Here is a 22,946-nt window from a genome sequence, read left to right on the forward strand (position 1 = left end):
AATGCGATCATTCATTGACTTGATGGGCAGCATGTCCGTATGGATTATATGAGCCTCTGCCTGCATTGATCGCAGCTTTTTCATGGTGGAGCATCTGAATAAAATTCATTTAATTTTGCAGCCACCCCTGGAAGAAGATCTGACCGGAGAGGGGCCACCTTTTCCAACCAGCGGGACCTTTGTCCAGGAGCTCTTCCAGGCACAGTATAGGTATTGTACAGCGCAGAGTATCTCCTGTTTCCTCCTTGTTTCCCGATAACCTATATGTTATAACCTCTGTGTGTAATATGTTCTACTCGTATCTCCTCCTTTAATGCATCGTCTATTGCTTTCACTGTTAACTCTTTCCTCGTAGGTCCTCCTTGACGTGCCCACATTGTCAGAAACAGAGTAACACTTTTGACCCTTTCCTCTGCATCTCTCTACCCATCCCCTTGCCTCATACACGGTAAGAATAAGCATATAATGTGTGACCGGGTGCTGGCATTACATCGCTAGGTGCAGCACTGGTCCTCATTTGCCCTCCTTGACATCTGGGATCTGTATTGTGGTTATCCTATATTGCCGGGATATACATCTGTTGGATGGGCCATAGGGATCCATACTGCACCACTTTGTGCCTTCATCATGGCATAGTAAATGTTTTATTACAGAGGTATTGCTTTCAGTGGTGTCATCCACCAACACGTATTAGAATTTGGCACAGTGTAGCCTTGCAGCGATGAGTTCCTGGGTTCCACAAAAGGCAAACATCTGCAAGGAGTTTGTACATTCTCCCCGTGTTTGTGTGGGTTTTCTCCGGTTTCCTCCCACACTCCAAAGACATACTGATAGGGAATTTAGATTGTGAGCCCCATTGGGGACAGTGCCGATAATATTTGTAAAGGTACCGTCACACTCAACGAGAACGACAACGATCCGTGACGTTGCAGTGACGTTGCAGCGTCCTGGATAGCGATCTCGTTGTGTTTGACACGCAGCAGCGATCTGGATCCCGCTGTGATATCGCTGGTCAGAGCTAGAAGTCCAGAACTTTATTTCGTCGCTGCTCACCCGCTGTCATCGCTGGATCGGCGTGTGTGACAACGATCCAGCGATGTGTTCACTTGTAACCAGGATAAACATCGGGTTACTAAGCGCAGGGCCGCGCTTAGTAACCCGATATTTACCCTGGTTACCATTGTAAAAGTAAAAAAAAAAACAGTACATACTCACCTTCTGATGTCTGTCACGTCCCCCGGCGTCCACGCGCTGCTGCAGGGAGCTTTCCCTGCACTGACTGTGTGAGCGCCGGCCGGCCGTAAAGCAGAGCACAGCGGTGACGTCACCGCTGTTACTGCCGGCGCCGCTGACACATTCAATGCAGGGAAAGCTCTCTGCAGCAGCGCGTGGAGGCCGGGGGACATGACAGACATCAGAAGGTGAGTATGTAGTGTTTTTTTTTTTTACTTTTACAATGGTAACCAGGGTAAATATCGGGTTACTAAGCGCGGCCCTGCACTTAGTAATCCGATGTTTACCCTGGTTACCCGGGTGCTGCAGGGGGACTTCGGCATCGTTGAAGACAGTTTCAACGATGCCGAAGTCGTTCCCCTGATCGTTGGTCGCTGGAGAGAGCTGTCTGTGTGACAGCTCCCCAGCGACCACACAACGACTTACCAACGATCGCTGGTCGTGATCGTTGGTAAGTCGCTTAGTGTAACGGTACCTTAAAGCGCTGTGGAATTAAAGGCACTGTGTAAGTAAAGGTATCGTCACACTAGGCGATATCGCCAGCGATCCGTGACGTTGCAGCGACCTGGATAGCGATATCGCTGTATTTGACACGCAGCAGCGATCTGGACCCCGCTGTGAAATTGCTGGTCGCTGCTAGAAGGTCTGCACTTTATTTGGTCGCTAGGTCGCCGTGTATCGCCGTGTTTGACAGCAAAAGCAAGGATACCAGCGATATTTTACACTGGTAACCAGGGTAAACATCGGGTTACTAAGCGCAGGGCCGCGCTTAGTAACCCGATGTTTACCCTGGTTACCAGCGTAAAAGTTAAAAAAACAAACAGCACATACTCACCAGCGCGTCCCCCAGCCTCTGCTTCCTGACACTGACTGAGCGCCGGCCCTAAACTGAAAGTGAAAGCACAGCGGTGACGTCACCGCTGTGCTGTTAGGGCCGGAGCTCAGTCAGTGTCAGGAAGCAGAGGCTGGGGGACGCGCTGGTGAGTATGTGCTGTTTGTTTTTTTAACTTTTACGCTGGTAACCAGGGTAAACATCGGGTTACTAAGCGCGGCCCTGCGCTTAGTAACCCGATGTTTACCCTGGTTACCCGGGGACCTCGGCATCGTTGGTCGCTGGAGAGCGGTCTGTGTGACAGCTCTCCAGCGACCAAACAGCGACGCTGCAGCGATCGGCATCGCTGTCGCTATCGCTGCAGCGATCGGCATCGCTGTCGCTATCGCTGCAGCGTCGCTTAATGTGACGGTACCTTTAGTAAAATAAATAAACATTGCTGAACAGGCAGTCCTATTGTTATCTAACAATAGTAGGTTTCCCAGCAGCACTTGCTTCTCCTCAGTCCTGCAGACCCCTCACCCATCTCCTATGTGCTCCTGAATAGCCCCATTTCTCTGAGTATTCTGTAAAACTATCCAAGTGTAGCATTCACCTTATACTCATGTGCATTGTCCACTTTGCTATCTACATCAGTTAAGCAGCATGGTGCTTTTATATCATGAAGCTGGTTCTAGCTGAGATCAACTCTCCTGCACTCCTTCACAATGGAGCATCTAATAGCTAGGTAGCGCAGAGCTGTGTTTGCTACCTGCTGCTGACAGATCAGATTCGTTAAACTACAAATGCTGCCCCTTTGAAGGATATGATGGAGAATAATCCTCTGCCTAATGCGGCATTTGCAATTCCACATCACCGGTCTCTCAGCGGCAGTAAGCGCTACTCATCCTAGCTCCACTATATACAGACCCATCAAGCAGAATATCACTGCTTAGCCCCTGTATATACAACCCCATCCTGCAATGTATAATTCTTTCAGTCCCTCCATATACAGCCCGATTCCTTATATCACTCCTCTCAACCCTTCCATATACAGACACATCCTGCGATATATCACTCCTCTCAGCCCCTCAATTTACCACCCCATCCTGCAGTATATCACTCCTCTCAGCCCCTCATTATACTGCCCTCTACTGCAGTATATCACTTCTCTCAGCTCCTTGTTGTACAGCCCCATCCTGCGGTATATCACTCCTCTTAGCCACTCATTATACCACCTCATCCTGTAGTATATCACTCCTCAGCCCCTCAATATACAACCCCATCTTGCAGTATATCAGTACTCAGTCCCCACCTATATACAAGCCCCATCCTGCAATATCACTCCTCTAAGCCCCTCATTATACAGCCCTGTCTTGCAGTATATCACTTCTCTCAGCCCCTCAATATACAGCCCCATCCTGCAGTATATCAGTACACTCAGCCCCCACCTATATACAAGCCCCATCCTGCAGTATATCACTCCTCTCTGCTCCCTTATTTATAGCCCCTTCCTGCAGTATATCACTCTTCTCAGCCCCACCTATATACAAGCCCCATCCTGCAGTGTATCACTCCTCTCTGCTCCCTTATTTATAGCCCCATCCTGCAGTATATCACTCCTCTCACCCCACCTATATACAAGCCCCATCCTGCAGTATATCACTCCTCTCTGCTCCCTTATTTATAGCCCCTTCCTGCAGTATATCACTCCTCTCACCCCCACCTATATACAAGCCCCATCCTGCAGTGTATCACTCCTCTCTGCTCCCTTATTTATAGCCCCACACAGAATGACTTTGACAGCAGGGAGGGAGGTCACACCTGGGGGGTAAATCCATTGCAGCTACTGAAGCCAGATTGGTCCTTGGGGATTGGCAAGGTTGAAATGGTTTTGACATAAATATTAGAGGTTGGCCAGGGTACAAAGGACATCACTAGATTGCAGACAGAGGGCTATAGTTGTGGTGTTGGAGGTTCGGGGAGACCTGGCATCTTCTTTTTAACTACTGGTGTGCACGTAAGTACTTACATAAAACCCCATATATGCTGCACCCTGCGATATTGAAAAGCGCGTACAAGTGTAAATTCCTCTGGGGTTCTTGTTATTGGATCAGTTCTGGAATAATTCCCCGAATCACTCGCTAGATTCAAAGATTAGATCAGCGTTAAAGACGTCGATAATTCAGGTATTAACCTAATGAATGAGGCCGAGACATTGTATTTTCCTGATACATCGCTGATCTGATATTTAAGCGGATTACATCTATTCTTCCGGCTTCTGCAGCTGTTTCATCTGGTGTGGATGTAGTGGCTGCGCTCCCCTCTGTGTGCCGCTTCCACATGTCTTTAGTATTGAGCTCTGCACAGGATTCGGTGCCTGATGTTGGCACCATAAGGCAGGCTGCCCTACATTAGGCACTGATCTATGATCTGATATATTCAGCAGCACTTTTTTTTTCTAATTCTTTTGCAGGCTGTTTCCACTTGTGGTTCAGCCACTTATCCTGTCCCCAGTATTGAACGTGATCCAACTAATTGTGCAGATTCTCTGTTTTAGTAAATTCTCGCACCTTTTCTTTGCATTGTCCTGTTCCTCTGTTACTCCTCCTGCAAAAGTATACAAATGACCGATGCCATTCTGTTAGTATTGTGTTTTCCAAGTTTAGTAAATTTTGACTTTTCCCCCCTCCCTACCCTCTATTTCTGCTCATCATAGGCCTCTCTATGTGACTGTGGTTTATCAGGGGAAGTGCTCGCACTGCATGCGCATCGGTGTAGCCGTTCCCTTATCCGGAAATGTGGTGCGTTTACGGGAAGCCATATCAATGGAGACAAAGATTCCAACAGATCAGGTAAATTGTTTATGGCATGATCAACCCTTTCCCGACACATGACATACTACTACGTCGTATTTTGGGTCCCCTTCTTTTACATGTCAATACACTACTCCCATACTAGTACATTACCCTTTGTTCAGTAACCATGTACATTATTTGCAAGGAGCAGGTGTTTGGATCAGGCTCAAAAATGTATTTGGCAGACTATAAGACACACTCCAAATTTTGGGGGTGTAAATAGGAAAAAAAAAGATATGGTGGTCAGTCTTATAGTCCGAATTTACGGTAACTTACTTGGGGGCCAGTGGGGCGGGGTCACAGGAAGCAGGTTCGCTGCAGCAGGAGTGGGGCGATGCTGTGGGCCCAGGCTAGGAGGAAGGGGCATCCTGGCAGTGTTAGGTTGCCGGCACTGTCTGAGGGGCGCTGGGCTTTAGGAGAATGGGAACCCGAGGTGGCGCGTGTTCAGATTGAGATCTCTGCTCGCCATTGAGCCTAGATCTCAATCTGCGCATTCGCCGCCGGCAAGTCAATGGACTGCGCTCCTGCCTCAGACATTTTCTTGAAGCCCAGGTCCTGTAGCCTCACACTGCTGGGACATTCCCTCCTCCCAGACCGGGGTCCCCAGCAACGCCCCACTCCTTCTCCGCCACTGGCTTCCTGCAGAAATTACCCTGCCTCCTGTGACTCCACTCCACCACCATCGGCCTTCCACCCAGCAATCTACATTTGGATTATAAGAAGCACCTTCACTTTCCTTCCAAATTTTGGGGAAAAAAGTGTGTTTTGGTATCTGGTAATATAACCTACAAATAAGTCCCATCTGTCAAAATCTAAAAAATAAATAAACAAAATGCCAACACTGCTGTTTTGTCCATCACCACATTGCCTCCAAAAATGCAGTAAAAAAAAAAAAAGTATCCAAAAACCGTATCAGTAAAAAAAATGGCCGCCACGCCAAACATATTTTTATTCAGATTTTTATTTTTTTTTTTCAACCTTCCTCTCGCACAGTTTTTCAGATGGTAAAATCAATGGCGCAATCTCAAAACTACAACTCTGCCCCCAAAATAATTCCTCATAGGTTATAGCTCTTGGAGGAAGTAACGAGTGCGCAAAAACAAATGTCAGAACTTTAAAAGCTAGAAACTTAGAAATGATTAAATGTTCTTGTGTGTAATGTGTTGCAGTAATGGCGGCACCGGGTCTCTTTACTGTGTGTTACCTGTTTCCATTTTACATCTTTGTTTCTCCTCTTTCTTTTTTTTTTTCTTACTCCAGATAGTAATAACTGAAATGTATTTTGATGGTTTCCATCGCTCCTTCTCGGACACTGATGATTTGGATACTATCCAGGAGAGCGACTGTATATTTGCATTCGAGACCCCAGAGATCTTCACTTCTGATGGAATCATAGGGCCGAGAGGTAACGGTTCTGTAGACTTGGGCAGGACTACCCACAGTGCTGCAATAGCAATTTTAGAAAGTAAGGAAAATTGCTGCAAAGTAAGAATGCTTTAAAAAATGGTAGTGTTTAATAGTTTATTTTTTATTCATTAACAAAATGCAAAGTGAAAGGACAAAAGACAGGACAAAAAATCGAAATCAAAATTATTTCTGGTGCTATATCTTCAAAGCTTCATCAATTCTTTTAGGCTCGTGTGCATAAAGTCCGGGATTTTGTAGGATTTATAATCAGGTGTATGCGTAACCAATTATAACAAACAGTTGGTAATGACTAATAGTTGCATATGTAAATGGAAACACAGTAACTGAAAGAACTATGTAGGAGGCTTAAAACTGGGTGAGGAATAGCCATACTCTGCTACAAAGGTGAGGTTGTGGAAGATATGTCAATAGACTATGACAAGACTGAGTGCAGCAACAAGACACAAGGTAGTTATATTGCATCAGCCAGGTCTCTCCCAAGCATAGATTTCACAGCAGACTGTGGTTTCCAGATGTGCTGTTCAGAGTTCTTTGAAAAAGCACCAAGGAAGACACCGTGGTTGGTCAAGGAAGCATTGGGTAACAGATGAGACACATCATGTTTAACTTCCTTTCAAATCGGAAGATGTCCAGCAGTGCCATCAACTCAGACCTGGAGGAACCAGTGGGGGCCCAGCTACACTCATCTACTGTTTGAAAAAATCAGACCATACGTGGTCTACATGGAAAAATTGCAGCCAAAAGACATACTTTTGACATGAAAACAAGAGCAAGCGACTCAGTATTGCATGAAGATGTAGGAATGGGTGAAGAAAAATAGCAAGTGCATTGGACTGATGTGACAAAATGTAAAATACTTGGCTGTAACTGAAGGCATTTTGGATGCCGAAGGGCTATAATGAGCGTCTGCAGGGACAGTGAAGCACGACAAAGGGTCCTGCAAGCTTGGGACTTCATTTCAGCAAATGGATTTGTGGGTTTGGTCAGGATTAATGGTATACTCAGTGCTCAGAGATACAGGCAGATACTTATCCATCATGTAACACCATCAAGGAGGTACCTGATTAGCTCCAAATGTCTTCTGCAGCAGAACAACGACCCCAAACACACAGCCAATGTCGACTTCCCCAGGCCCCCGAAAGTCACTATGTATTTATTGATATCTTTATGTACGTCCTAACAATCCTCTTTTTGTGATTTACAGATTTCTGAATCTCCATAAATCAGTTTTATAACTGCAGTCACAATATGATAATTAGTTGGTGACTAGTCGAGGGGGCATTGCTTTCCCTGGCCTAATCTTCCCACTAATCATGTTATGACGACACAGGGCGATCACCAAATGATTGTTGAGATTTACATTTCTCTGTTGTTCAATCACTTTGCATCTTGTCAATTGCTACAAATAAACAATTATGTCTATTTTTCAAAGGATTCTTATTTTGCAGAAATATTTCTACAGCCGTCTAAAACTTTTGCACCACAGCACTGTATATCATCGCTGCTCTGTTCTGGGTGTAGATGATGTTTGCACTGGGTTAATTTCTTTGCTTATTTCGGCTGAATTCACACTGCATTTTGCAGCATCCTATGGCCACACGTGTATAGCAAGCGCCTGCATCAATACATCAACTGTATCTACAGGCCTCTGTTCACCTGGTCTCTGCAAAATGTTGCACTTTCTGTACAGAGACGTGCAGAAAGAAGGGGAAAAAAAAGCACAGCAGAGTGTATGTATATTTTACATAGAGTGCGTGTGTGTGAGACATTTGCCACTGCATGCTTGTACACTTGCAGCCAACAGAGTTATATCTTCGACAGATGCAGCATCTTTGAAAATTTGCAGAAAGAAAACGATGCAGATTTGCAGCCTTTTTTAAAAGAAATTGCAGCCAATGCAGTTTTTTCTTCTCATATTATAGGACTGCTGTGGCAAAAACACGCATGCCGCACTGCCATACCTCTCCGTGGTACATGCCTCCACACAGGGCAGATTCCAGTTATATTGAATAGCTGGTATTTGGCTTTAACAGCAGCGATCAGCGCTACCACCGTTTGCTAGTGTTAGCGTATTAAATGCCACTGACAATCGCTATCTGGCCTGGGCATTCATTCGGGTTCCATGGGCCCCTTCAGAGTCGTGACAGCCTGCTAATTCTCCTGTGGCGTCCAGCCATAAGCTGTCAGAATCCGTGATTTTTACTATATTCAGCAATACTGTGGTATTGCAATAAACAGTGCAAGCAAACAAATCATCACAGGTGTGTATTGTCTGAATGGCCTAAATGAATTGTGAAAAAATAAATAAATAAATATCATATTTTTCGGATTTTAAGACGCACCCCAAATTTTGAGGAGAAAAGAAAAATAGGATTTTTTTTTTGTAATAAAATGGTGGTGCTTCTTATAATTCATCGATTAATAAAAAAAAATCTAAACACGATTGATTTTTTTTCTGTTGCTGCCACAACTAAAAAAAAAACAATAAGAAGTGATCAAAACATTGTATCTACCCCATTGGGGTATAAATAAAAACATCAGCTTGCCACACAAGAAAAAATACAAGACCTCACACAGCTCCATTGATTTAAAAATCAAAAAGTTATGGCTCTCGGAAAAATGGTGAAACAAGCAAACAATTGTAAGCCACTAAAATAGTACAAAACAATGTGTTTGGGTATCACCGTAATCATACTAACCTGGAGAATCATTTTGTCTGGCCATATTCATTGCACAATTGGTGGTGGTAAAATAAAATCGAAAGACAGTCCCTTATGGAACTTAAGAAAAAAAAAAAAAGTAATAAAAATAAGGAAAAAATATACCAAAAAATCTGAATCGCCCTTCTTTTCCCACTCAATAGTATAAACAAATGTGGTATCGTCAGTGATATAATGTTATGACTCTTTGAATATGGGAGGTAAAACAAAAGTGCGCAAATGAAAAATTTTCCTTTTTGGGTAATTTTTTTTAATGTTATTTGGATCTTTGTGATACAGAACTCCAAAATCCGCTGCATGTACATTGTGAGATGACAACATTCTGGTACTTGCAGCCACCACTAGAGGGAGCTTTTTGTATACATTTGTTATTGTGCTCTGTGGATAACAGTATACATTAAGCGCATGAGCAATCTCTAGTGGTGACTGCAGACATTTAGAAAAATAATATTCTGGCTAGCTTCCAATGTCTTGGAGCAGCTGTTCAGTCCTTTTTCCTCTATTACAGGAGTCTGTGTGAACAATAACCAGAATTATATAAGGAATGGGATTGATCAGCATCGGTCGTCCCACTACTCTTCTAGCTCCGCGCGGCTTTCTATGAACAGGTTCGGAATAGGAGATCGCATTGTAATCCTGGTGTGTAACAGGTCCTACAGCGGGCAGCATGGCAAGAGGTAAGCATGCCGGGCAGGCCGGACCTATTGCAGCTCCTTCTATAGGATAACGTCCTTACTATTTATTTTGTCATCTGCGTAGGTTCGGCCAACCATTTGTTCTACAGTTAGAGAGAAACATCACATGGGACATCCTGCAAAAAGAGATCTTGGAGAAAATGCAGTATTCCTTGCGGCCCTCAGTCTGTGTTCAGGTGAGCAGTGCCTTTATAAAAGGGGGTAAATTATTAAAAATGAAAAAAGTCTATTTTTGCCCCAGGAATCGAGTCAGTCTATCTGCCGTACTGCGCTAAGACCTATTTATTGAAATGTATCTGGGTTGCAGTACCAGACACGACCTGTGGACAGGAGTGGAGCAGTTTTTTTTTTGTTGTTTGTTTTTTTCTCTCTAATTTTGGAAATGCAATCTAGTCCTTGTGCAGCATAGCCTTATGGGCTAATCAGGTAGCACCCATCCCAGTGCAGCAGGTAGTCGCCTCCCATTACTGACATTGGTTTTGGGTTCCCATAGGTTTGTTTTTGGAGCCATCTGTGTAGGGAGATGCATTACAGGCCATTACGGGCCTTTATGAGGGGTGCAGTTATAAATATATGCATAGTGTCCTATAAAATGTCTGATGTCCTTGTTATGCCGGCGTTCACGCCTCGCTGATGTTTTATGTCTGCTTTGAATGCTAGGTGTGTCCATTCAGCCTCCGGGTGGTTACGGCTGTCGGAATCACTTACCTCTTACCTCAGGAAGAAAAACCTCTGTGCCACCCCACAGTCGAAAGGTAAATCCTGACCTTATTTGCCCCTGAGATACAGAGGAGTACGGTGTTTTACGGCAGCCTGGAATGCATGGGGCGAGTGTCTGCAAGACTTGCTCAGATATGTGATTGCCCTGGGACTAAAAAGAAAAAAATAAATCACAAAAATGAAAATTGTTTTGTTTAGTTCCATAACGATTTTCTCTCCGGTTGTACCTTATATACTCCAGTATAAGCCGAGAATTTCAGCCCATTTTTTTAGGCTGAAATTGCCCCTCTTGGCTTATACTCGAGTCATACCCAGGGGTCGGCAGGGGAGGCGGAGCAGCAGCTGTGTAATCATACTCCCCTGCTCCTGGCACGGTCCCTGGTTCCCCGGCGCCGGCAGCTTCTTCCTGAAGTGAGCGGTCACATGGTACCGCACATTACAGTAATGAATATGGACCCCACTCCACTCCCATAGGGGTGGAGCCGCATATTCATTACTGTAATGAGCGGTACCATGTGACCGCCGCTCACTACAGGAAGAAGCTGCTGGCGTCGGGGAACCAGGGACCGCGCCAGGAGCAGGGGAGTATAACGCAGTGTGCGATATTCACCTGCTCCCCATTCCACCGCCGCCGCTGCGTCTTCCCCGTCCTCTGCACTGACGCTCAGGTCAGAGGGCGCGGTGACGCGATGAGCATTTGCACAGCATTATATGGGGAAAATGTCTGTATGGAGCATCTTATGGGGCCATAATCAGCATTTGTGCAGCATTATATGGGGCATATTTTAATATGGAGCATCTTATGGGACCCATCATGAACTGTATGGAGCATTATATGGGTCTCCTGATTCAATATGGATATTCAAAAACACTTAACCTACTGATGTCTCAATTAATTTTACTTTTATTGGTATCTATTTGTATTTTTGACATTTACCGGTAGCTGCTGCATTTTCCACCCTAGGCTTATACTCGTCATTAAGTTTTCCTAGTTTTTTGTGGCAAAATTAGGGGTCTCGGCTTATACTCGGGTAGGCTTATACTCAAGTATATATACGGTATGTTTGTTCTTGTTGCAGGGGGAATTTGGGATTTCCAGTTGATTCATCATATATACTCTAGCGTCCCCCATTCCAAAATTACCTTATTACTTCTGAACTTTCAGAGCGAAACTTTTTGTCATTGTTAACAGAACAATATTTTTTTTTTTGCCGCTAAAAATGTAAAAATGGTCAACAAATGATACCAGATACAAAAAAAAAAAAACTGGGAAAAACAAACAAAACCCCCTAAATAATATATCTGCCCTAAACATATTCAGTAAGTGGAGAATTTGCGCCTTTCTCCCACATTCTTTTCTAAGAAAATGTTCTGTGTTGCTATATACAATGTCATTTTTTTTTTTTTTTTTTTAAAGGGCTCTCAAATCGTGTGGCATTGGTGGAGCAGCCCATGTAAAGCTGGTGGTGGAATGGGACCGAGAAACTAAAGAATAGTGAGTTCATAAATTCACTTTGAGTTTTGTTTTTTTAGTTGAATTAAAGGGTTACTCCCAACAGGTAATGGTTTCTCATATCCAATGGATAGGCATTAAACGGGATCTGTCAACAGTTGACAGATGTTTATGTAATCCGAGAGCAGCATGATGTAGTTGCAGACACACTAATTGCAGCAATGTGTCACTTACTGGGCTGTGTGCTGTTGTTTCCATGCAACCAGTATTTGATCAGCATGAGATTATCACTACAGGACTAGGTGTCTTGCGCCACTTGGTCCAGTCACACTCCACACCACTGATCACACTGGTGACACTGGTAACCGTGACCCATGCCACTGGTAACCGTGACCCATGCCACTGGTAACCGTGACCCATGCCACTGGTAACCGTGACCCATGCCACTGGTAACCGTGACCCATGCCACTGGTATTTATGATTATTGTTGTTATTTTAAAGGGAACCTGTTAGCAGGATTGTGCGCAGTAACCTAACGCCGGCTGAATGTGAATTTTTTTTCCCAAAACCTGTAATAATCAGTATGTAAACTAGGGGGGAGGTCAGTGAGGGATCAGGCAGGAGTCTGCATTATGAATATCTAATCCGAGCACCACATGAAGACCCCCACACAGGCCACCCCGGGGCACGAGCTTATCATTAACTCAGAACTGAAAATAAAGATTACACCACAACCACAAGACGGATTTCATCACCAGGTATCACTGTAATCAGTATAACAGCGCCGACCTGACCCTGTCTGTAAGTTATTGTGCACAATCCTGCTGACAGGTTCCCTTTAAGTATTTTAGCTTGCTGATATTGCAGGATTTTGAGGGTATGAAATTTAAAATATATAATAAATTATGGTTTCACCAAAGCTTTTATGAAAAAATATTGGCGTATAAAAATTTGAAATCACGACATATTTATGCATTGCGAGGCTGAGTAATAATGTTGTGACTTTTCAGTGGACGGAGCAGGAGTGAGACTGCCACTTGCCAAATTCATGAGGAACAGCAATGCTGTTTATGCCACAGGTCCTACTCCAGTCCATGATGACTGGAGTAAGTGCGGCGAGGAGCACGCCAGTTTGCGCCTCGCCTAAGGGCTGAACGTGCTTGATGAAAGGAGAAAAAGAATAATCTATGATCTCCATTACATCGTAGAACGCGTCATTCGGTCTTTTGTCAGTGGTTGATAACAGAAAACAGGAGAGCGCACTTTTTTGTTTGTTTGTTTTTTGCATGGCTGCGATATCCCAAAGCTCAAGCCCTCATGGGCAGTAATAGAACAGAGGAGAATTGAGCAGAATCGTGATTAACCGTTTGCACCCAGGGTCCTTACGCCGCCTTGTCATGTTTGCTAGCTCAGCTGTTGCCGGTTACACCTGTCTGGTTTTATCACGCTGCGTCTGAAGGACGTCTACCATCCTGCGATGTTCAGCACCGCTCTGTAATTGCCTCCGTGACATGCTTGTCTGAACACTGTCGAGGCAGGATCGACTTTCCGCTCTTCCTTGTGAGGCACCACGAGGCGCTCATCTGCTGCTGTCTGGAATTAGACAGACGTGTTTTGAGCGTGCACAGCACTCCGCGCCGCTCTGCGCGTCAAAACCAAGGTGCTCCGTCATCAGTAAATAAAGCTGTGCCCAATTATCCCCTTCCCAGAATAGGCTCTGCGGGTGTATGGAGCGGGTTCAGGTGACAGCTGTGTTATAGCAACTCCCTGATCACTTCTGATTAACCACTTAATTGCCACTGTCAATCTCTGACAACGGCATTTAAGTGGAGCAATCGCAGGCTGGGCTTTAAAGGAGGTTGTCAATTCTTCTATATTCTGCTTTATTATGGAAAAAAATCCTTTAATTTTTTTTTTTGTCACAAAAATTTCAGTTAAAAATAGACGTAGAATATAAGTTTAAAAAAAAGTAAGTAAAAAAAATATATTTTTTAGTAAAACAAAATAAATATATAAAACATTTTTTTTACTTAAGTTTAAAATTGTATTTTACGTCTATTTTTTACTTAAATTTTTGTGATTTTAGAAAAATAATCATTTTTTTTAAGAGATTTGAAATTGCATTTCAATATTGCAGCGTCCCTAAAACTGTGATCTCTGCAAATATAAAATTAATCCGCCACAAAAAAATAAAAGAAAAAATTGAAAACGAAGAATTGCCATTTTTCTGTTGCCATAGCTTCCCCAAAAATGCAGTGAAAATGTCGTCTACCCTAAAATGGTATCAAAGAAATTGATAGCTTGCCGCACTAAAAAACAAAGCTCCAAAGACAGAAGAGTGAAAAAAAAAAAAAAAGTTCCGTATCTCCAAAAATGACCAACCAATTTTATTTTACAAAGTACTGAATTTTTTTCTACCACTGAAATAATAAAATAAATACAAGTTTGGTGTTGGCGTAATTCTACCGACCTGGAGAATAATGTTGTCAGGTCATTTTTAGCGCATAATGAACGCCGTTAAAATTAAACTTTGTGGAAATGAGCTGAGCCGGACAACCCCTTTTAAGTCATCCAACAAGGAATGGTGGCTGAGTTCAGCTCTGAAGCTTGAAAAATTGTGAATTCAGCTCCTGAATATAAGAAAGCAGTGTTACAGAGTTACATAACTTTTCAAGCAGAGTCAGTAAAAGTTACCACTGGGGGTTGTCAGTATTCGGCGAGCATAGCTACTGTTTAAGGAGAGTTTACAGCCTCGGACGGGCGCTCGGGTTGTTTAGTTTTCCATCCGAACACTTTCTTTGCTGCGATATCTGTGAATCTGGATGTAGACCCTGAGTCGCCACCAATAAGTACTGATCCATTATTAAACAGCTCTTTCTTCAATATATTTGTTGCCTCTTTCTAAATGCATCCCCCACGCCTGCTCCATGCCGCAAGTGCTGAGTATTCACACGAACGATGTGTCACGTTCCAGTCGCACGTTGCTGCGAGCGGCAGAATGATTTGGCGGCACACGAGGAGACGTTGGGAGAAAACATTTAGACTTCACGCAAGTGCGGCTTGACAGCAGCTCGCAGCAAGAATCAGCCCACCACTTCCTACCTCTCCCTCCTCATTTACAGCATTACCCAGAGTAATGACATGCTTGCGGGAAATCGCATCTCATCAGCAGCTCTAATCCCCTTCCCCTAAGAACCAATTTTGATGTTCACAGGCACGGCAATGACAATCTTCAGGCATTTGCTTTTTAAGCCGTCACGTGTCACTGTGGCGGGAAAGCTTAGACCGCAGCCATTTCTTAGGCCACCAAGGTTCTTCTCCCCTGCTATCTTGCTAGTATGAAACCATCGGGTTGCAGGTCTTCCCCTTTGCCTTGTTCCATCTATTCAGTGAGGGGAAAAAGCAAAACAAAAGCGCAAAAACTGGTTCAGGACCTGATCTGCTTTGGTCTGATAATATGAAGGGTGTGAGCCGTAGACTCCTCTTCTGTTCTCCTGTTTTATGATTCTTTGGAGAATCCCTTACACGATGGTCTCAGCCGCCGCTCTCTGCTTGTTCTTGCAGCCTTTTTGGGAACACAGAAGAAGAATACGTCCCCGATTCGGAGAGCGTTCGCCTGCAGCGGGAGCTCCATCATCAGCCGCAGTGCTGCAGCCTGTCCCAGTGTTTCCAGCTGTATACCAAAGAGGAGCAGGTTAGTGGTCATTATGGCACCATTAGCGCCAGATTGCTATAAGTTTGTTTGTTTTGTTTTTTGGGGGTTTAATTTGTAAAGTGGCATTGCATTTGTACAGTTTTTGCTGCCCGTGCTGTGTATTTTATGCATCTGCCTGACCCGCTTGTGCCGCCTATTTGCAGCTGGCTCCCGGCAATGCCTGGCGCTGTCCTCACTGTAAACAGCTTCAACAGGGCAGCATTAAACTCAGCCTGTGGACCCTGCCCGATGTGCTTATACTACATCTGAAACGATTCCGGCAGGTAAGATGGCGTCCGCTCCGCAAAACTAATGGATCACCATAGAACCATTCGCTTCCTTTGTGGTTCTTCTGGATAAGGCTCAGAAAGCTTTACTCACCTCCCGATCCTCCGCTGGTGCAACTACTGACTGTAAATCCGATGTACACGTACTAACCGCTGGCTCCTGCTCACTTAAAGGGTTCATCTTGTTTAGAAAATCAATTTTTTTTTCTGAATTGATCGGGGTAACACGGTCCAGATTTGGGACCTCCGTCAGTTATCTGCATTGAAGGACTGACACGTTACATGGACAGTAGTTGACTTCAGTGGTCACCATGTGTAATACTGCTTTTTTTCCCCATGTGGCGCTGTTGGAAAATTGAAGACTTTCTTGCAGGTTAATCTACAGATTACAGCTCGTTTCTGTGGTTTCGGCGGAAGGATACCCCATGAATGTGTGACTGACATGGAGGGATGTGGTCGCTGGTGTCTATAACCGTCTTCTCTCTGCACAGGATGGAGATCGGAGGCTGAAGTTGCAGAACATGGTCCGCTTCCCGTTAGTAGGGTTGGATATGACGCCCCATGTGGTCAAGCGCAGTCAAAGTTCCTGGAGCCTCCCATCACATTGGTCACCATGGAGACGACCCTATGGCTTGGGTCGCGACCCCGAGGACTTCATATATGACCTTTATGCAGTGTGCAACCACCATGGGACCATGCAGGGGGGGCACTATACAGGTACATAGTATGGAAGCAATTATGGAGCAGATGCTTTAGGGGTCACAGGAGCCATGTTGTACCATGTCATAGCCTCCATCACAGCATCCTGCACGGCTGTGGCCATCAGTAGGTAATGGAAGCCCAATAGGAAGGAAATAGGTAAAGTAAGTGATGGCCTATTGCTACAATATGTCACTTATAGGGCTATTTCCTTCTTCATAGATGCATATTGTCAGATAGTGTTTGTAAGAACAATCACATTTGCAAATTTCTGCTTATTAAAATTTTCAGCCATTCTAGAGATACAACACTTCTTTTGTTTACAACTCGTTGCCTAGGAGACCGACCACTGCTGCTGTTTAGCTTGTAAGTACTGCACTGAAGCTGGCTGGGATTTGAAGGTAATAGCGCACTCCAGCGATAGCGGGCAGCTTCACAATACTTCTCAGAAGCTCAATAGATAAGAGCTTGTAAGCTCTATGGTCTATTGTCGAGTAGTAGTGGTCGGTTTCCAAAGTAAAAAAAAAATGTAACCCCTTTCTGATATCTGACGTACTATCCCGTCGAGGTGGGGTGGGCCCGTATGACCACCGACGGGATAGTACGTCATATGCGATCGGCCGCGCTCACGGGAGGAGCGCGGCCAATCGCGGCTGGGTGTCAGCTGCCTATCGCGGCCGGGTGTCAGCTGCGGGCTTCCCTGAGACGATCGGTACAAGGGAATGTACTCACCTTGTACCGAGCGTCTTCTCCCTGCAGTCCCCGGATTCAAAATGGCCGCGGGGCTGCATCCGGGTCCTGCAGGGAGGACTTCCGGGTCAGGAGCAGGCTGCAGCTGCAGCTCTGTAAGCCTGCAGCGATGAATGAGATCGCCGATCTCACAGAGTGCTATGCAAATTGTGAGATCGGCGATCTGTGATGTCCCCCCCTGGGACAAAGTAAAAAAAGTTAAAAAAAAAATTTCCACGTGTAAAAAAAAAAATAAAAAATACTAAATAAAGAAAAAAAAAATATTATTCCCATAAATACATTTCTTTATCTAAAAAAAAAAGAAAAACAATAAAAGTGCACATATTTAGTATTGCCGCGTCCGTAACGACCCAACCTATAAAACTGTCCCACTAGTTAACCCCTTCAGCGAACACCGTAAGAAAAAAAAAAAAAACGAGCCAAAAAACAACGCTTTATTATCATACCGCCAAACAAAAAGTGGAATAACACGCGATCAAAAAGACGGATATAAACAACCATGGTACCGCTGAAAACGACATCTTGTCCCGCAAAAAAACGAGCCGCCATACAGCATCATAAGCAAAAAAATAAAAAAGTTATAGTCCTCAGAATAAAGCGATGCCAAAATAATTATTTTTTCTATAAAATAGCTTTTATCGTATAAAAGCGCCAAAACATTAAAAAAAAGATATAAATGAGGTATCGCTGTAATCGTACTGACCCGAAGAATAAAACTGCTTTATCAATTTTAACAAACGCGGAACGGTATAAACGCCTCCCCCAAAAGAAATTCATGAATAGCTAGTTTTTGGTCATTCTGCCTCACAAAAATAGGAATAAAAAGCGATCAAAAACTGTCACGTGTCCGAAAATGTTACCAATAAAAATGTCAACTCGTCCCGCAAAAAACAAGACCTCACATGACTCTGTGGACCAAAATATGGAAAAATTATAGGTCTCAAAATGTGGAGACGCAAAAACTTTTTTGCTATAAAAAGCGTCTTTTAGTGTGTGACAGCTGTCAATCCATAAAAATCCGATATAAAAAAACGCTATAAAAGTAAATCAAACCCCCCTTCATCACCCCCTTAGTTAGGGAAGAATAATAAATTAAAAAAAATGTATTTTCCATTTTCCCATTAGGGCTAGGGTTAGGGCTAGGGTTAGGGCTTGGGTTAGGGCTAGGGTTAGGGCTAGGGTTAGGGTTGGGGCTAGGGTTGGAGGTAAAGTTAGGGTTTGGGTTGGGGCCAAAGATGGAGTTAGGGTTGGGGCTAAAGTTAGGGTTCGGGTTTGGATTACATTTACGGTTGGGATTAGGGTTTAGATTAGAGTTAGGGGTGTGTCAGGGTTAGGGGTGTGGTTAGGGTTACCGTTGGGATTAGGGTTAGGGGTGTGTTTGGATTAGGGTTTCAGGTAGAATTGGGGGGTTTCCACTGTTTAGGCACATCAGAGGCTCTCCAAACGCGACATGGCGTCCGATCTCAATTCCAGCCAATTCTGCGTTGAAAAAGTAAAACAGTGCTCCTTCCCTTCCGAGCTCTCCCGTGCGCCCAAACGGGTTTACCCCAACATATGGGGTATCAGCGTACTCGGAACAAATTGGACAACAACTTTTGGGGTCCAAGTTCTCTTGTTATCCTTGGGAAAATAAAAATTTGGGGGGCTAAAAATCATTTTTGTGGGAAAAAAAAATATTTTATATTTTATTTTCACGGCTGCGTTGTAAACTGTAGTGAAACACTTGGGGGTTCAAAGTTTTCACAACACATCTAGATAAGTTCCTTCGGAGGTCTAGTTTCCAATATGGGGTCACTTGTGGGGGGTTTGTACTGTTTGGGTACATCAGGGGCTCTGCAAATGCAATGTGACGCCTGCAGACCAATCCACTTAAGTCTGCATTCCAAATGGCGCTCCTTCCCTTCCGAGCTCTGTCATGCGCCCAAACAGTGGTCCCCCCCCCCCACATATGGGGTATCCGCGTACTCAGGACAAATTGGACAACAACTTTTGGGGTCCAATTTATCCTGTTACCCTTGTGAAAATACAAAACTGGGGGCTAAAAAATCATTTTTGTGAAAAAAAAAGATAATTTTTATTTTCACGGCTCTGCGTTATAAACTGTAGTGAAACACTTGGGGGTTCAAAGCTCTCAAAACACATCTAGATAAGTTCCTTAGGGGGTCTACTTTCCAAAATGGTGTCACTTGTGGGGGGTTTCAATGTTTAGGCACATCAGGGGCTCTCCAAATGCAACATGGCGTCCCATCTCAATTCCAGTCAATTTTGCATTGAAAAGTCAAATGGCGCTCCTTCCCTTCCGAGCTCTGCCATGCGCCCAAACAGTGGTTTACCCCCACATATGGGGTATCAGCGTACTCAGGACAAATTGTACAACAACTTTTGGGGTCCATTTTCTCCTGTTACCCTTGGTAAAATAAAACAAACTGGAGCTGAAATAAATTTTGTGTGAAAAAAAGTTAAATGTTCATTTTTATTTAAACATTCCAAAAATTCCTGTGAAACACCTGAAGGGTTAATAAACTTCTTGAATGTGGTTTTGAGCACCTTGAGGGGTACAGTTTTTAGAATGGTGTCACACTTGGGTATTTTCTATGATATATACCCCTCAAAATGACTTCAAATGAGATGTTGTCCCTAAAAATAAAAATGGTGTTGTAAAAATGAGAAATTTCTGGTCAACTTTTAACCCTTATAACTCGCTAACAAAAAAAAATTTTGGTGCCAAAATTGTGCTGATGTAAAGTAGACATGTGGGAAATGTTACTTATGAAGTATTTTGCGTGACCTATCTCTGTGATTTAAGGGCATAAAAATTCAAAGTTGGAAAATTGCAAAATTTTCAAAATTTTCGCCAAATATACGTTTTTTTCACAAATAAACGCAAGTTATAGCGAAGAAATTTTACCACTATCATGAAGTACAATATGTCACGAGAAAACAATGTCAGAATCGCCAAGATCCGTTGAAGCGTTCCAGAGTTATAACCTCATAAAGGGACAGTGGTCAGAATTGTAAAAATTGGCCCGGTCATTAACGTGCAAACCACCCTTGGGGGTGAAGGGGTTAAACAAAAGTGTTATCTGAAGAACAGCTAAAAATTTTAATAAGCAGTAAATAGAAAAATTGAAAGCACTATCCGACGATACCCATTTGTGAAAATGCGATTAACCCTTTAAGGATCTTTCAAATACCCACAAATCCAGAGAATGAAGTGAGTACAGCACTGCTTTGGTGCTACCAACTTCAGATTTTTTTTTTTCCCTGCACAGCGGTGCTCTTGGCCACTGAGCCATGCAGGGAACTGAAGCCAGCCCCATCCACTTGAATGGAGATTTGCTTCAGTGGGTGGCTGGCAACGCCCCTGTGAATTCCCAGGATTTGTGGGGGATCATTAAAAAGGTACATTGCTACATATCAGTAGATGTAACATTACCTACCCCGCACTCCCCTCAATGTGCTCGTGATTGGAGGTGGAATACCCCCCTTCATGGTGGCATATCCTAGCGATTTGCCATCACTTACTGAGTTAAGTGTAGATAGTTGTATCTGGGAATACAGACAACCCCTCCACCCATGTTCCCCAGCGTGAGAACTGTCACCGATGCCGACTCTTGGTGTAACCAGCGTGTTTCTGTCTCAGCCTACTGTAAGAACTCTGTGGACGGTTTGTGGTACTGCTTTGACGACAGCGACGTTCAGGCCCTCGCAGAGGATGAAGTGTGTAAACCGACGGCCTACATCCTCTTCTACCAGCGCAGAGCGGCTGTGCCGTCCTGGTCTGCAAACAGTTCTGTGGCAGGTACGTTCTGCTTAGTCATGAGCGAACATGCTCGTATAGGTGTTATCTGAGCATGCGTGTGTGCAGAGTATCTTCGGTGTTCTCGAAAAATTGGTTTAAGTCCTGGTGGCTGCATGTCTCGGGGCTGTTTGACAGCCACAACAAATGCATGGATTGCCTAACAGACAGGCAATCCCTGCATGTGTTGCGGCTGATAAACAGCTGTGGGGACTCAAACATATTTTTCGAGCATACCGAAGACACGCGGTTAGCAACCGAGCATCCTCAGATGATGCCTTATCCGAGCACGTTTGCTCATCACTAGTTCTGTTTCTGCTGTTATGTATGCACAGTGTTTCTCTTCTGTTGGCAGTAAAGTAAAAGTTATATGCCAGACAGTGTGTTCAGGTTAGTGCTTGATGATCTGCATTCTTGTGCTATGCAGGATCCACGAGCTCCTCCTTATGTGATCACTGGATCTCAAGACTACCCGGCAGCCGACAACCCAGTATTGCATCTGCTGCCTCTTCCAGGCGAACCTCTTTGGCATCACTAGCGGAGTCTGTGGAACTGACGGGAGAGAGGAGTGAGGACGATGGTGAGAATTAAATATTTTGCTCTCATCTGAGAATTTGTGATGGCGGCTTTCAAGTGTTTGCGATGCTGCTCCTACAATACAAATTAGATAACGATCAGCAATCTCTTTTGACTTCCCCATACACATGGGCACACAGTGCAACCAAGTGTTTGTGTGGAGGAGAAAGCTGCTGGCGACTGATTGCTTCCCCTTAAAACAAATATCGGGAACTGGAATTCCAGCTGCCCAATGCTTCTCGGGAGGCCCACGTTCACATCAGATTGTCCCAGTCTTACCGAAATCAATGTATTCAGCCAACTTTCCTCAAATGTGTATGGAGGCCTGTCCATGGTCTCTCCTCTGCTCCAAACTGTTTGCAGCTTTGCACCATCAGAAAAGCTCGGGGGCTGGATTCGGTGATATTCAAATCAGCGCTTGCAAGTTCTATAGCAAAGAGCCTGCAACCACTGTGTTTCCTGCCTAGGCAACTGGCCACCTCTGACCAGTATCCAAGGCAATGAGCTACAGTAAACTTTGGAATTAACAAACCTTTCTTTCTTGAGAACCGATAGCAATTTGTTATTAAAAATCCTAAGTGGCTTGGTTTTGCAATCGGTGTGCAATTTTACCCATTAATTATTTTGAGACAAACCCTTTAAAAGAAGATCAGAAAACCACTTTACTTAAACTTAGATCACCATAGAATCTTATTATGATTTTAGTTTGACCTAGTAAAAGCATGGGAAGATCCAAGTATTGAAGCCATAATCCAATTGCGACCTAAAGCTCCGAGAGTTGATAGTTTTCGGGGTTTTTTTGCTCCTAATCTACCACATTTTGTGGTGACTATAACAGACACACACACAAATATTTTGGTTAAAATTACTCAAAAAATAACCAAACTTTATTATTAAAATCCACAGACCCTGGTAAAGGGAAGTGAAATATGCTAAACCATAACCCACATGCATGCTGTGCAAAAGGGAACATCTAGTAATAAGCATAGTATAGTCCCTTGCCCCTATACGATATATCAAAATACAGAAATATCAATGTATAAGAAAATAGGCAAGAATACACATAAAAATAATCTACTGCTAGGTCATAAGTGGTAGAGACCATCATAATCCCTCATCAAAATTCATCCTCCCTAAAACATGTATGCAGGAGTATAATCACAACACCGATGGTCATTACCAGTAAGCAGACGCAGTCTAGATGTCCAGGAGAACGCGCATCC

The 22,946-nt window shown here is 44.0% G+C and overlaps 1 protein-coding gene across 1 annotated transcript in view; it reads left to right on the top strand.

Moving 5' to 3' along the window:
* USP31 (ubiquitin specific peptidase 31) overlaps positions 1–22,946 on the top strand; it is a 47,913-nt gene that overhangs the window by 18,138 nt on the left and 6,829 nt on the right. The window contains exons 3-15 of the mRNA XM_077274729.1: positions 122–210; positions 356–448; positions 4,764–4,899; positions 6,163–6,307; positions 9,559–9,727; positions 9,810–9,921; positions 10,406–10,500; positions 11,883–11,960; positions 15,483–15,612; positions 15,777–15,896; positions 16,391–16,616; positions 20,992–21,150; positions 21,575–21,727. Coding sequence (XP_077130844.1) covers positions 122–210; positions 356–448; positions 4,764–4,899; positions 6,163–6,307; positions 9,559–9,727; positions 9,810–9,921; positions 10,406–10,500; positions 11,883–11,960; positions 15,483–15,612; positions 15,777–15,896; positions 16,391–16,616; positions 20,992–21,150; positions 21,575–21,727 — 1,705 coding nt within the window. The remainder of the gene's footprint in view (positions 1–121; positions 211–355; positions 449–4,763; positions 4,900–6,162; positions 6,308–9,558; positions 9,728–9,809; positions 9,922–10,405; positions 10,501–11,882; positions 11,961–15,482; positions 15,613–15,776; positions 15,897–16,390; positions 16,617–20,991; positions 21,151–21,574; positions 21,728–22,946) is intronic.

Source organism: Ranitomeya variabilis, chromosome 7 (assembly GCF_051348905.1).
Source record: "Ranitomeya variabilis isolate aRanVar5 chromosome 7, aRanVar5.hap1, whole genome shotgun sequence".
Classification (NCBI taxonomy): Eukaryota; Metazoa; Chordata; class Amphibia; order Anura; family Dendrobatidae; genus Ranitomeya; species Ranitomeya variabilis.